The sequence below is a fragment of the Lolium rigidum genome, chromosome 2, assembly GCF_022539505.1.
Source record: "Lolium rigidum isolate FL_2022 chromosome 2, APGP_CSIRO_Lrig_0.1, whole genome shotgun sequence".
NCBI classification, from domain to species: domain Eukaryota; kingdom Viridiplantae; phylum Streptophyta; class Magnoliopsida; order Poales; family Poaceae; genus Lolium; species Lolium rigidum.
In genome coordinates this window covers 252274043-252286050 of record NC_061509.1, presented here as the reverse complement: position 1 = coordinate 252286050, position 12008 = coordinate 252274043, and the positions used below count along the sequence as shown (strand labels likewise).

The 12008-nt window shown below is 48.6% G+C and overlaps 2 protein-coding genes and 1 pseudogene across 2 annotated transcripts; 1 reads left to right on the top strand and 2 right to left on the bottom strand.

The window, feature by feature from the left end:
• Window positions 1-3967: 3967 nt before the first annotated feature.
• LOC124690774 (STOREKEEPER protein-like) lies at window positions 3968-7139 on the top strand. The gene is made up of 2 exons (XM_047224111.1): window positions 3968-4893; window positions 6847-7139. Exon 1 carries the CDS (start codon window positions 3968-3970, stop codon window positions 4886-4888), a length of 921 nt encoding a protein of 306 aa, XP_047080067.1. The 3' UTR covers window positions 4889-4893; window positions 6847-7139.
• Window positions 7140-7840: 701 nt separating this feature from the next.
• LOC124688549 lies at window positions 7841-10202 on the bottom strand (annotated as a pseudogene).
• A 435-nt stretch (window positions 10203-10637) lies between these two features.
• On the bottom strand, window positions 10638-11901 carry LOC124688548 (soluble inorganic pyrophosphatase 6, chloroplastic-like). The gene is made up of 4 exons (XM_047222213.1): window positions 11754-11901; window positions 11496-11677; window positions 10996-11094; window positions 10638-10906 (listed from the first exon to the last, which is right to left on the bottom strand). Exons 1-4 carry the CDS (start codon window positions 11884-11886, stop codon window positions 10814-10816), a joined length of 507 nt encoding a protein of 168 aa, XP_047078169.1. The 5' UTR covers window positions 11887-11901; the 3' UTR covers window positions 10638-10813.
• Window positions 11902-12008: the final 107 nt, after the last annotated feature.

Here is a 12008-nt window from a genome sequence, read left to right as displayed (position 1 = left end):
GGAATCCACTAAGACACGACGGAAATGGGACGAAAATGAGACCTTTTCTACCTAAATTTTGGTAGTTTTCTGGTTTTTTCTTAGACATGCCTACTTCTGGCCCAAACAGTGCCCATGCCTGCCTCCTTTGCCTTGTCCCGAATGGGCCTCCATCTGCGTTTTGGTGGGCTAGCTTCACTCAGGATGGAGGACAAGGAACCATAAAAGCCCAGCAACGTGAATCAATTGTTTGTTTGTCTCGTGTGTGTGCATATTAGTCAGAGTTTGCACGTGAATCAAGAACGGATTTCAAATGAAAATTTGTTGTGTTTTTATTTTGGAGGTTTTACTGGTTCTTTGTTGAGAGACTTGTGTGTTTTCACTTTCTATTGGATAGCATTTGTTGCAACGAAATAAAGATATTTCCTTTTGAGGTCGAATCCATCCTGACGATTCAGAGGATTTAGCGGGTATCGGTACGGGCGGATAACTTGGGTAGATCTTGTTTTTGATAGGATAGATTAATTTTTTTAAGACAAAAAACATGTTTAAAAATCCTAATTTTTTTTGACAACACACATCTCTGTTATATATGCAACACCAAAAAAAAAACTGCTGCTTAAAATTCGTGCTCCTGTGTTACTGCACCTTCCAGATGATGTCGATACTGCTAGTCTTCTGGCACAATTGCAGGAAACGGAGCACGAGAATGTCAAGCAACAACAACTGCATCGATATTCAGGGCGTTCCAGCTACCGTACCAACCATAATACGGACAGGGCCAAGCTACCAGTCCGGGGAGAGGAAGTGAAGAAAAGCGACGCGACTCGCTGGGACGACAAGCTGGAAGCTCTCGTGGCGTTCCGCAAGTCCAAGGGGCAGTGCTTCACGTGCGGCGAAAAGTGGAACCGCACCCACAAGTGCCCTACTCAAGTGCCTCGCACATCTTGGAGGAACCGCAGGGCGCGCGCGCCACCGCATCAAGAAACCGTGTCAGATGAAGACATGAGTTCGGGCGATGAACTCATGTGCGCGGACGCAGCGGCGGTCGTCGGCTCTACAACGACACGACGTCGCACCATCCGTCTCCATGGACATGCTAGAAAATAACATGCCTACCCCAAGTCGAGGGAAGGAGGACCCATAGAGCTGCTGCCCTACTATGTGCCACCAAATCTTCAAGAAAAGGTTAAAGCTGGGGTTATCTTGTGCTGGCTAAAGAATGGCACGAAGAAGGTCAAAGAGGCAGTGACTGGTAAAGGCAAGGGCAAGGTTGATGAATGGTAGCCATGTGTTGTAGTTTGATCTAGTTTCAGTGTCCTAGTTTGATCTAGTTTTAGTGTCCTAGTTTGTCCTAGTTTGATCTAGTTTCAGTGTCCTAGTTTCTCTGAATAAAGATATAATGTAATGTTATGTTATGAATTTTGGTTTACATACCTTCTGCCTGTCACTCATGATTGTGAAAGGGCATGTGTTTGTAATTCCCAAATTATCCCTTAGTGTTGCCAAGAACCATTCCCATGAGCTAGTGCGCTCAACTTTTAATAGTCCCATTGCAATAGGATAGATGCAGTCATTTGGATCAATGCTAATAGTAGTCAACATATTTCCTTTGGATCTTGTTTTAATGTGACATCCATCTATGCATATCAGAGGCCTGCAACCTTCCAAGAAATCCCTCTTACATGCATCATATGACCAATATAATGTGGTCAGATGCTCTTTGGGAACAGGATCTGCAGCTTCGGTAATTTGGTTGGTGCTTAGGAAAAATCTCGACCCAGGGTTTGATCTCCTCAATTCCTGACCATAGTCACGTAATAGGGCAAACTGCTCCTTTTTATCCCCATGAATTATGCTAAGTGTTGCCTTCCTTCCCTTCCTAATTTAAATATGTTTGGGCACATATTGAATTTTCTTTGAACTTTGGTTGCAAATGCTTGCAATCCTAGTTTTTGGTTATCTCTAAATACATCAATGAATATTTGAGTGAGGAAAGGAGCTGTCAGTGACTTCAACTCCCAGTACCTCTCACAATGAGCCTCAAGCCTAGTTGCTTCATTCCTTGACTTCATAATCTTAACTCTCTCATTCACACCATAAGTTGTCAAAGCCTTCCTAAATTCAGCCATGCTAGAAAATAACATGCCTACTTTGAAGACATGGGTTGCCATGTCAACTACATGGTTGAATTCTTTGAACTTGTATTCCAGAAGCTTCTGTTGCTCATTTGTCAGTTTCAAATTATCATGATCAAGACTAGCATCATCCTCACACTCAACTATCTCTCGTGCACTCATTGTTGTCATTAAAATCATTGTCAATTTTATCTAGAAACGAGATCATCATCGAGCATCTTCCGCATCACAATCACCTGTCATAGAAATTACTGTCAGTGTCACCATCATCCTCATCCTCACTATGTAACTCTGTTGATGAAAGACATGCAGAGGAGACAATTCTTCATCAATCTCTTTCCATTTCTCTTTCTCTTGCTCTGCAGCATCTCCAACTCATGTGTATTTGCTAGGAATTGGCACAATGACATCTGTCCTGAGCCCTGAGCCCCTGCAAAAAATTGTTATGATCCACCATAATTGACAGTGTCTTCACATCTCTTAGAGCAGCCATCATTGGAACAATGTCACCATCATTCTGAATAAGACACAATTCATCTCTCATGTCACTCCTAGGAACACACCAGTAGAACTTTGTTTTGTTTGTCATCTCATTTCCTCCTTGCTTAACAAAATCCTCAAGACACTGAAGTGAGAAAGTATCAGTGTTGCAACACAAACAAATTGCAAATGCTCCTTGAGACCACAGAAAAACTCATTGTGATCCATCTCAATTGTAAACCTGTCAGGATCATCTGCACAGAATGCAAGTGTCAAAATTCGCTTAGCATCGCAACTATCAAAATTCGATTAAAAGTGCAAACTTGATATTCAGTTAACCTGTGCAGCTTCAATTTGGACCTTAACTGTGTAAAAATACATGAATTACTGCTACATTGTTACAAACACAATAGCAGTAATGGAGTAGATGCATTCATCGGATCTGAATCGACTTGTTCATCTGAAAAAATCGAAGCTTTCCCGATCAAGTTTATTTGCCACCAAAAAAAATCAACCATATCGGTCAAAACCTTTCCCAAACCAATCCTTAAGCACTACAACGACGATTTCGACTAATTTTGCGCCTCAAATCATTCACATATGGCCAACATCTTCTTGGCGACATCCATGGCCATCGCGCAGCTCCACGGAGAAGAAGACGAGAAATAGAGAAGATGACGAGGCTTACCGTAGTGCGGAGGTTCCTCGCAGCACTGTCACCGGCGAGGATCGTCGGCCATCTCCTCCGCCCCCGCCCACAAAATCGCCTCCGTCGTCGCCAACTTCGCACCACGACGAGAAAGGAAACCACCTTACGTCATGCGTGGTGTGTGCGTTGTTATAGAGAGAGAGACCTCGAGGACTTGTTCGCAATTATCAGATTTCTTCGAGTGCTGTATCAAAAAGACTCATCTCCCGCCTGGAAACGGCCACGTGTCGCCACCAGATTGAATTGTATGACTTTCACTGGCATCGTTTTGTACCAGTTGCAGCACACTTTCAAACATGTTGTATGAAAATGCACATAGAAGACAAGTTGTTATACTAGTGGTGCAACTACCTCTTATCTTTTTTAGCTCTCTAAATGTTGATTGAGTTTTGAGCTATTTTTTTGAGTTGTAGGTACAGTCCATAAGTATGTTGCACAATTTTATCCCATTTTTCTGATCTCACCTGAACCTAACGAGAGGATCCTACACAAGTCAGGAGTAGGATTTTCTGTCTAAAACAAAACCGACATGAACAGTAGAGTCGCTCTGGTCTGCCTCTGGTCTGGCCAACCCGAGCACTCTACAACCCACTAGGCCACGACGCGCACGCCAAAGCCCACGTCCGCGCCGTTGCCATCCCGGAACCGGTTCCCGAGCGCCATGGAAGCCGACGGCCGGAGCGCCTCCTCCTCCCCCTCCCCTCCCGGGTCGACGATGCGCTCGTCCCGCCCCAGGTTCCGCCTGGACGACCGCCGCCCGGAGCCCAGCCCGAGCCCCCGCAAGAGCGAGCGCAAGCGCAGGCGCCGCGCGGGCCCCGAATCCGCCGCGGTGACCGCGCGCCGGCCCCGCGCGCTCCAGGGCTCGGCGTCGCCCTCCGCCGCGGCGGCGCGCAGGCCCCGCGCGTTCCAGGAGGCGGCGGCGCTGGCGGTGCTGGCGGCGGGCGCGCCCCGCGCGGCCCTGGGGTCCAGATCTTACGGCGCGGTCCAGCGCCTCTGGAGCGACGCCGACGAGGTGGCGCTCCTGACCGGCGCCGCCGCCTTCCGCGCGCGCAACGGGCACGTCCCGCGGCTCCCGGACATGGGCGCGCTCTTCGGGTACCTCAGGGGCTCCCTCTCCCCGCACATCGACCAGGACAAGGTCTACTACAAGCTGAAGCGGCTCAAGAGCAAGTACGAGCACGCGGCGCCGTCCGCCGCCGCGGGCAAGCACGAGCTCCGCGTGCGCGACCTCTGCGGCAAGGTCTGGGGCGCCCGCGTCGGCCTGTCTGACGAGGACAACTCACCGTCACCGGTGGAAGAACAGGCCAGGGACAGGGAGCGCCGCACTGTCCCGGACGCGGCAGCCATGCTCCCGGTAGCCACCGAGGTGCTCGACGCGTACTGGAAGACCAATGGTCTGGCGCTGTCCGGCGTGTCCCTGGAGAAGGGTCTGTCGCTGCTAGGAACAGAAAACGCGAGGTCGATCGAAACCAGGTGGAGGCAGCAGCTTGATGCAGAAGTGCGCTCGCAGATGAGGCGGCACGATCTGGCTAAGGACGTCTATGGCTTGCTGCTCGACGCCATTAAGGGCCTCGGCCCCTAGCTCGGGTATGGCTGTCAACTGTCACCTTGCATCTGATCTGCAGGGAAGCTAGGCTCTTTGCTTCACTAGTTTAACTTCTTGCTGGGTAATCAGTTTGCAGTTGCTGCGCATTCTGTTGTTTAGTGTCTGTTAGGCTCAATTACAGTAAAGTTGATTGGATAGAGTTTTCATGCTGGTTACTGGATTTTTTTTGTCAAAAATAATAGCACCGGTGTGTGGTATAACTTATTTTTACACAGAATTAGTACATAAACTGCCGCTTTCCGATGCTTGAATATATTGTAAAATTCTGCATTATGCTCCCTTTCACTACAAGAAAGTAACATCTTCTCAGAAAAACTGTGAGAGAGCTAAGCTTGAGCGAGCTAAAATAGGTTGGTTTCTTGGAGTTTTAGGTTTTGGCCTCGGCCTTGTACTGAACTATGCTTCCTTTTCTATCTTAATCAATGAAACAGCAAACCTTTTGCCACATTAAAAAAAGGTTTCGGTTTGTTTGCTTGCCCAAGTCTAGAGCATTTCATAGCTCAATCTCTGATTCAAATGCAATGCATCCTGCTTGGGTATAAGAGCCTGCCAGCTTATTTATGTATACTGACATTACCTAATATTAAGGTACAACCAACGCAGAAACACTTTATGTTCGCAATGTGTGTTACAATCTGTGTGGTGCTGTCTGGAACTCTTGGTCCATGCAAAAGCGTAGAAGGATAATCTATCTATACATTGGTAATATTGGTTTCATACTCCTGAGAGCACCCGAGTCATCTTAAAAACCCCAATTGAAATATCTTCTGAATATCTACAGTGCTGATTCAATAATTATAGGACTTCCATCTCTTTTGTGACCGGCTGCAGGTTTATAGTGAAGTTCATAACTTCATAGTAAGCTTTCTTGCATTATCTGAATTTACCATCTCATCGTAGTCTTTGGTCAGTGATCCGAGCGCAGTGGAACTCTCGTCTTGTACCTACTTGGGATATGTAGGTCCTTGCCTTCAACTCCATTTAGAGCGAGTATTTCCGTCTTTCATAAAACTAGGGTTGAAAATGGAAGGGAAACTTTCCTTCTGTTTCCGAAGAAAAAGGAAATGGATGGCCAAATACGGAAAAGGAAGCGGCATTTGGAGGAAAAGAAATGGAAACGATAAAATCTTAAACGGAAACGGAAAAAAAACGAGGGAGTTCTTTCCGACGGAAAGGAAAACGGCAGAAGGAAATTTTGGAAAAATAAATACGGAAAGTTTTCGAAAATATAACCTAGAGAGGCTCGTGCATTTAGTAGGCCTATATTTACACATGAACCTGGACCCGGCCACGTATCAAGTCCACTAATTACTCTAACCCTAATCACTTTGTATAATTACGTGTGCATGCAGCCGTTAAACTATGTGTGTTACTTTATGTTGAATTGCCGCTTGTCGAAGTTAAGTGATATATCTTGTCTTATTATTATTTTATTTATGTGTGTCTTTCTGTCTACAAATCGGTATTATACCGCATTGTGTTGTGGCAAATATTCGTTTTCGTAACGTATCCGCTACGTTTTCGTTCTGTATTCATATCCGATGATTTCCGTTTTCATATTCGTTTCCGGGGTTTCCGATTTCATTTTCGATTCCGATAAGATAGAGGGAAACAAAAACGATAAAGCATTGTTCCGTCCGTTTCCGTTTCATTTTCAACCCTACATAAAACAATGATCCTTAATGTTTGTTACCCTCGTTGTTTACTAAAGATTTCATCAGCTTTCGTTGAAATTGCGGAAGATATTACATCTACTTATCAGAGCTTACTGTATGTCAAGTTCATCAGTTCAATTCCGGTTGCTGGTTTAGGTTGTCCATGCCTGCGGCCTGCCACACAACTCTTAGAAAAAATCTGAGCAAACTTTGTGCGAGTCTGTGAGATATCTTCTTCCCTTGTTTGTATCCACTCATGTTGTCCCAACACTCCTGCAGGTAGAAGCTGATGAGGTGTGCCGAACCAGCTAGGTGCGCTGCCGGCTGATCTAGTAGATCTGCATGTTGCTGACTGGCAAGGCCCTATCAAGTAATGATCAGCGTCGGTATGCTGTAGCAGAGTACAATGTGCATGACTGTCTGTTGCGTCTAGTGACTCTATCACTTACTTTAGATTCATAGGTGCTACTTTTGTTCTTTCTTTAGATTTAGAAGATCATGGAAATGATTCAGATGCTCAACCGATTTGTAAATTGTTTGACAACTTCTGTATCAGTGATGTTAGCTCTGCATTTTTCAACTGTAAGAATCCAGTAGATCTAATATTGTTTGCTTGATGGATGATGGTGTGATAAAGATAATTTGATTCATGCATCTTCATCTTTTTAATGGGTTGCTGACCAGCAAGAACCAGAGATGGTGTTGTAGTAGTTTTGGATCCCCTTCTTGTTATTTTCTACCCCGAAATTATTCCATCCTTAGTTTTCTTTCTGCTCCAAGCTATGTTTTGTGTGTGCTACTGGTGCAAGGACGGCACCGTTTGCAAGTACCAGCGAATGCAAATTGCATGCTGCTTCAGTGAGGAAACCTGATGATAATAAGATCGTACAAGCAGCAGCAATACAACAGTACAGAGCATAACACAAGACATAACATGCTTGCATAAAACATACATTCTCAGTTGGAGATTCTCCTGTTCCTCCGTGGGATATTGCTCCTATCCTGGTGGCTGGTGAGTGTATGCTGCCCCTTCTCTACTTTCGATTTTAGTTCACGCCCCTTTATTTTCCCGCACATACATGTTTTCGTCCTCCGAAATGCATTCTCGCAAACTACACTCAGAATCAATATGAACTATATGTGCAAACTACTGGAAACTACCAATACTTCTTGTCGTTCTTTCCTCATGTTTCTCTTAATGATTCTTGTGGATCAGCTCATTGCCTTGTGACGGATACAAAACAGGCACCAATACCTGAGACCAATACAATCATCAGTTCCGAAGGACTCTGTAGAGTTGAGCTCCCAGTGCCGCCAGCGTGACGGGTTTCTGGATCAGACGTTTATCCCCGACTGACGGCACATCTCACGGACGCTGTCGTCGACGCTCACGGCGAGAGCTGCGACAATGAGAAGCCAGCACCTGTTCCTGAGCTCCCTGATCCGGAGGGCCACCTCAAACGCATCCATGTCAAGGTCAAGAAAGAGGAGTTGGAAAGAAGAGTCGGCGTTCCCCAGTAAGGTCAGGCAATGGGCTCCTGACGAAACTGGTGTGACCTGGCAGCCAAGCTTCTCGAGGAGCTTCTGCGTCACCGCCTGGCTCATGCCATCGCCATCTGCGAGCAAGATCCTCAGGCCATCGAGGCGCGGAACGGACGATGGGGTTCGGCACACACTGACTGCTGCAGCTGGAACTGCAGAAAGAGGGTGATGGTTTCTCCATCTGATGCCGACCGCATGCTACCATTCATCATCTGAAGAAATGAACCATTCAGGTCATGTGTTAGCTAGCTGTGCAAATAAACAGCCGTTAGGCGTTAGCTACAAAATTTCTTTTGGTATACCAACCTGCACAATCTTCTTGCACATGCTGATCTCAGAGCTGCCCGGTCTACCAGGAGATCGGCTGCACCCAACTGATCTTTCCATCGCAGCCTGAAACTTGCACAGGCTGATCTGAGAGCAGACCTGTCTGCTGGGAGATTCGCTGCACCCAGTTGATCTTTCCATGGTAACCTGAAACTTGACACAGATGCTGCAACCTGGAGACAGATTTGGCTGCGCCGGGATGCAATCCTCTTGGCCCGCAGTGCAAGTACTGACAGAGAACAAGAGACGCCCTGCGTCGCTGCGCTGCTGGCTAAGCAGAGCACCCACCATTTGCAGTAGGAGATGGAAGACTCGCGTCTCATCGCCGACGACCCACGCCGGCAAGGAATTCTCCAGCTGGTAGGAGAAACCAACTCCTTGGCAACCGGCTAGGCACCCCGCCACGCTCATCGCCTCCTTGATCAGGGAGTGGAGGCCGAATGGCCTGCGATTCACTGTCAACGTCTCCGTGGCGACATCGTTCATCAGTGCCAAGGACAGGGTGCTTGTCCTGGCAATGGTGTCGGCCACGAGCCTCTGCTCGGGGCTCATGTTATCCACCTGCGACACCATGGAGAGCAGCCCGATGATCGAGTACATCGGCTTTCGCATGCCGTGGCACATGGCGCTCTGGATGTTGTTGATACCATTGGTCGCCATCATGGCTTCGTGCTTGGCGTGCAGCAGGGCCCTGTGCTGCTCGGCGAGCTTTCGCGCATGGCCTGCCACTCCTCCAGGACGGCCGCGTGGGAGAGCGCCACGGCGACCTGATCGGCGACCACCTGCACAACCTCCAGGTCTTGGCTGCCCCATTCTCTGCTACTGGTGTAACCTTCCAGCTTGTTGCGAAGAACCAACACCAAGATGGCATATGAGCTTGCCACCGGTGCCTTTCTCCCGTCGAAATTGGAAACCTTGAGCATGGGAATCCTTATGGCAGCCACGGCTCCCGGTGGCTGGAGGCCACCGCTACTTGCCGTGGCGAGTGCCGAGCGTGGCCTGAGCACCTTGGCGGTCTCGCTGGCCATTACGTCGACCACGTCGGGGTCATCTGGGGAGATAGGAGGCTGCGAGCCCAGCACGACGCTGACAGGGCCCTTGCCCCTGAGGCTGAGCTGGTGCACCAGGTGGAGATCGGCGCCGGCGTCGTGGCCAGGCATCCAGACGGCGCAGCTGTGGAGCACAAGGGCGTCGGCGAGGTGGAGCATGGTGGTGTGGAGGATGGTGTGCGCGTCGAGCGGCGGGGAGCTCCGGATGTGGTGGGCGAGCATGCGGACGACGCGGGAGGTGGCCTCGACGCGGCGGCGGACGATGCCGAGGTCGCGGTCGAGCTGGCGGGCCTTGGCGCGCAGGAGCGCCTCCCGGAGCTTTGCGCGGATGAGGCGGGGGATGAAGATGACGAGGGAGACGGCGGTGGCGAAGGAGACGAGGGCCGCGAGGAGCTTGGTGGCGGTGGAGGCGAGCAGGAGGCCGGATGAGTGCGGGTGGGTGTGGGAGAAGACGGCGAGCAGGTGGGTCGTGCCGCCGAGCACGGCGAAGGAGGCGAGCTGCAGCAGGAGCCACTTGAGCGGGGCGAGGTCGGCGCAGGAGGCGAAGTAGATGAGCTCGAGCGGGATGGAGAGGTAGGCGGCGGCGATGAGGAAGTCGCTCACCCGCTGGCACTGCAGCATGGCCTGCACCGCGCCGTCCTCCCGGCCGTCGCACGCGCCGCCGCAGTAGTACCGCTGCACCACCCCCGCCGCCGCCGCCGAGAAGTGTCGCGTCATTGTTTCACTCTTCTGCCGAGCTGAGCTATCAACCGAAGGCAGTGTGCATGCGCGCAATGATTCGGTCGGAGGATCCCAAAAGGGCGGAGAGAAAGAGATGGGTGGAGGATTCCGGTGCCGTGGACAGCCCGGAGCAGGACACGTGTGTACCGGTTACCGAACGCTGCTACGCCCATGCAGCGGCCGGCCATGCTACCCCTACTACGGCTCAGCCCTGACTACCTAAACAGCCCAAGCCCGGCTCAGCCCAGCCCAGTCATTCACATAGGTTTGCCTTCCAACCAATAAAAATAGAGCCCAGACCCGAGAGGTATGGCCATGGCATGGAACGCACAAACTTCTGAAAAAGAGGAGGAGTGAGACTCAACTACGTTTTGCCAGCCCAATTTTCCAACTTCCCAGGCAACGAATTCATCCCGACAAAAGAACATTCGGTTTGGTTCCCTTCTGAAAAACTTGCTCGGAAATTCCTTATTCACTCAAATCAGATTATTCCTGTTACATGCAGCAGGTTTGCAAAGAGTTTTCCCAGATGAAAGAAGCAATGCATATATCACATAAAAACAGCATGCTGAAAGAATGGATATGTTGGCTGCTCATGGACCTAGGTCTTAGGCTAGTGAGAGCTCTCCAGCAGGAATCTTCCTCTTCACCAATTTCTCCCATGATTCATTGGTTTCTTCAATGACCTTCAGGGCATATGCCTAGTCATGGCAAAGAAGGAATACCATCAGAATGCAAAATTATCTGCTGCGTTTCAGGGTATCAATGAACAAGCTAAGCTCAAACTTACCTTGCTTGTGGGCTTGTTGCCGAGGCCAAATCTGTTGGCAGGCTTACCATCTGGTATCTTGTAGTCTCTGAACCAGTCTCTGATAGCAGTCAATGTTCCCTGAATAGCAAAGTTGCAGGTCAAAACAAATGTAAAATACTGAGGAGGTAAAACAGGCTGAAATTTGTTTTAATGCTTAAAATGGAACTGGTCTCAAGTCTGAAGTTGTAAACCTAACAACCACAGACAGGAAAAGGCTTCATAGAAATCCACAAGCGATTGCTAGAAAAACATGTGGGAGATGACTAGGGTTGATTAATTATACCAGGAGTGCCATTCTGTTTTTTTTTCAAGGCTATGAATGCAAAACTAAATTTGCTTTGCTTACAAGCTACTTAGCCAAGATCAAAACTAGAAACAGAAAACGGTGCTCATGTGACATGTACATATCCCGACTTTGCATCAAGGAGAACTAGGCAGCAGATACCAAAGGAGAACAAGGACAAGGATATCAGTCATACTGGAAAATGCTGCTCAACATCATCCACATCATTCACAAGAGCTGCTTTGGGATCATCCAAAGAAATGGCCACAATTTTCCAGTCAAGCTCCCCCTCGTCAATCATTGCCAAAGCTGCCAATGGTTTCACCCTAAGAACATCCCCGATGTTAGCTCGTCTTTCACCAATCTCAACCACATCAACTGAGAAAAAAGTAAAGAGAAAGGTTTATTAGAGAGGCATAAAATCATGCTTTGGTGAACAGAAAAAGTTAACTACCAGGATCATTGTCTCCAAGTGCTCCTTCAACATCAGCATTTGCAGCAGTTGGGTCCTCCCATGTCTGGGGAAGTAACCCATAGTTCCAGTTGATGTTGTACCTGATGTAAGCGATAATATCAGGAATCTCCATGCACAAGTCTATAATAGGGGTACTAGCAGCATAATCTCAATGTCTCAATTGCCTCGCCAAGAACGCAAGTTTCACAGTTGAAGCTTATACCAAGTTGAAAGATCGATAAGAAAAAATATCAC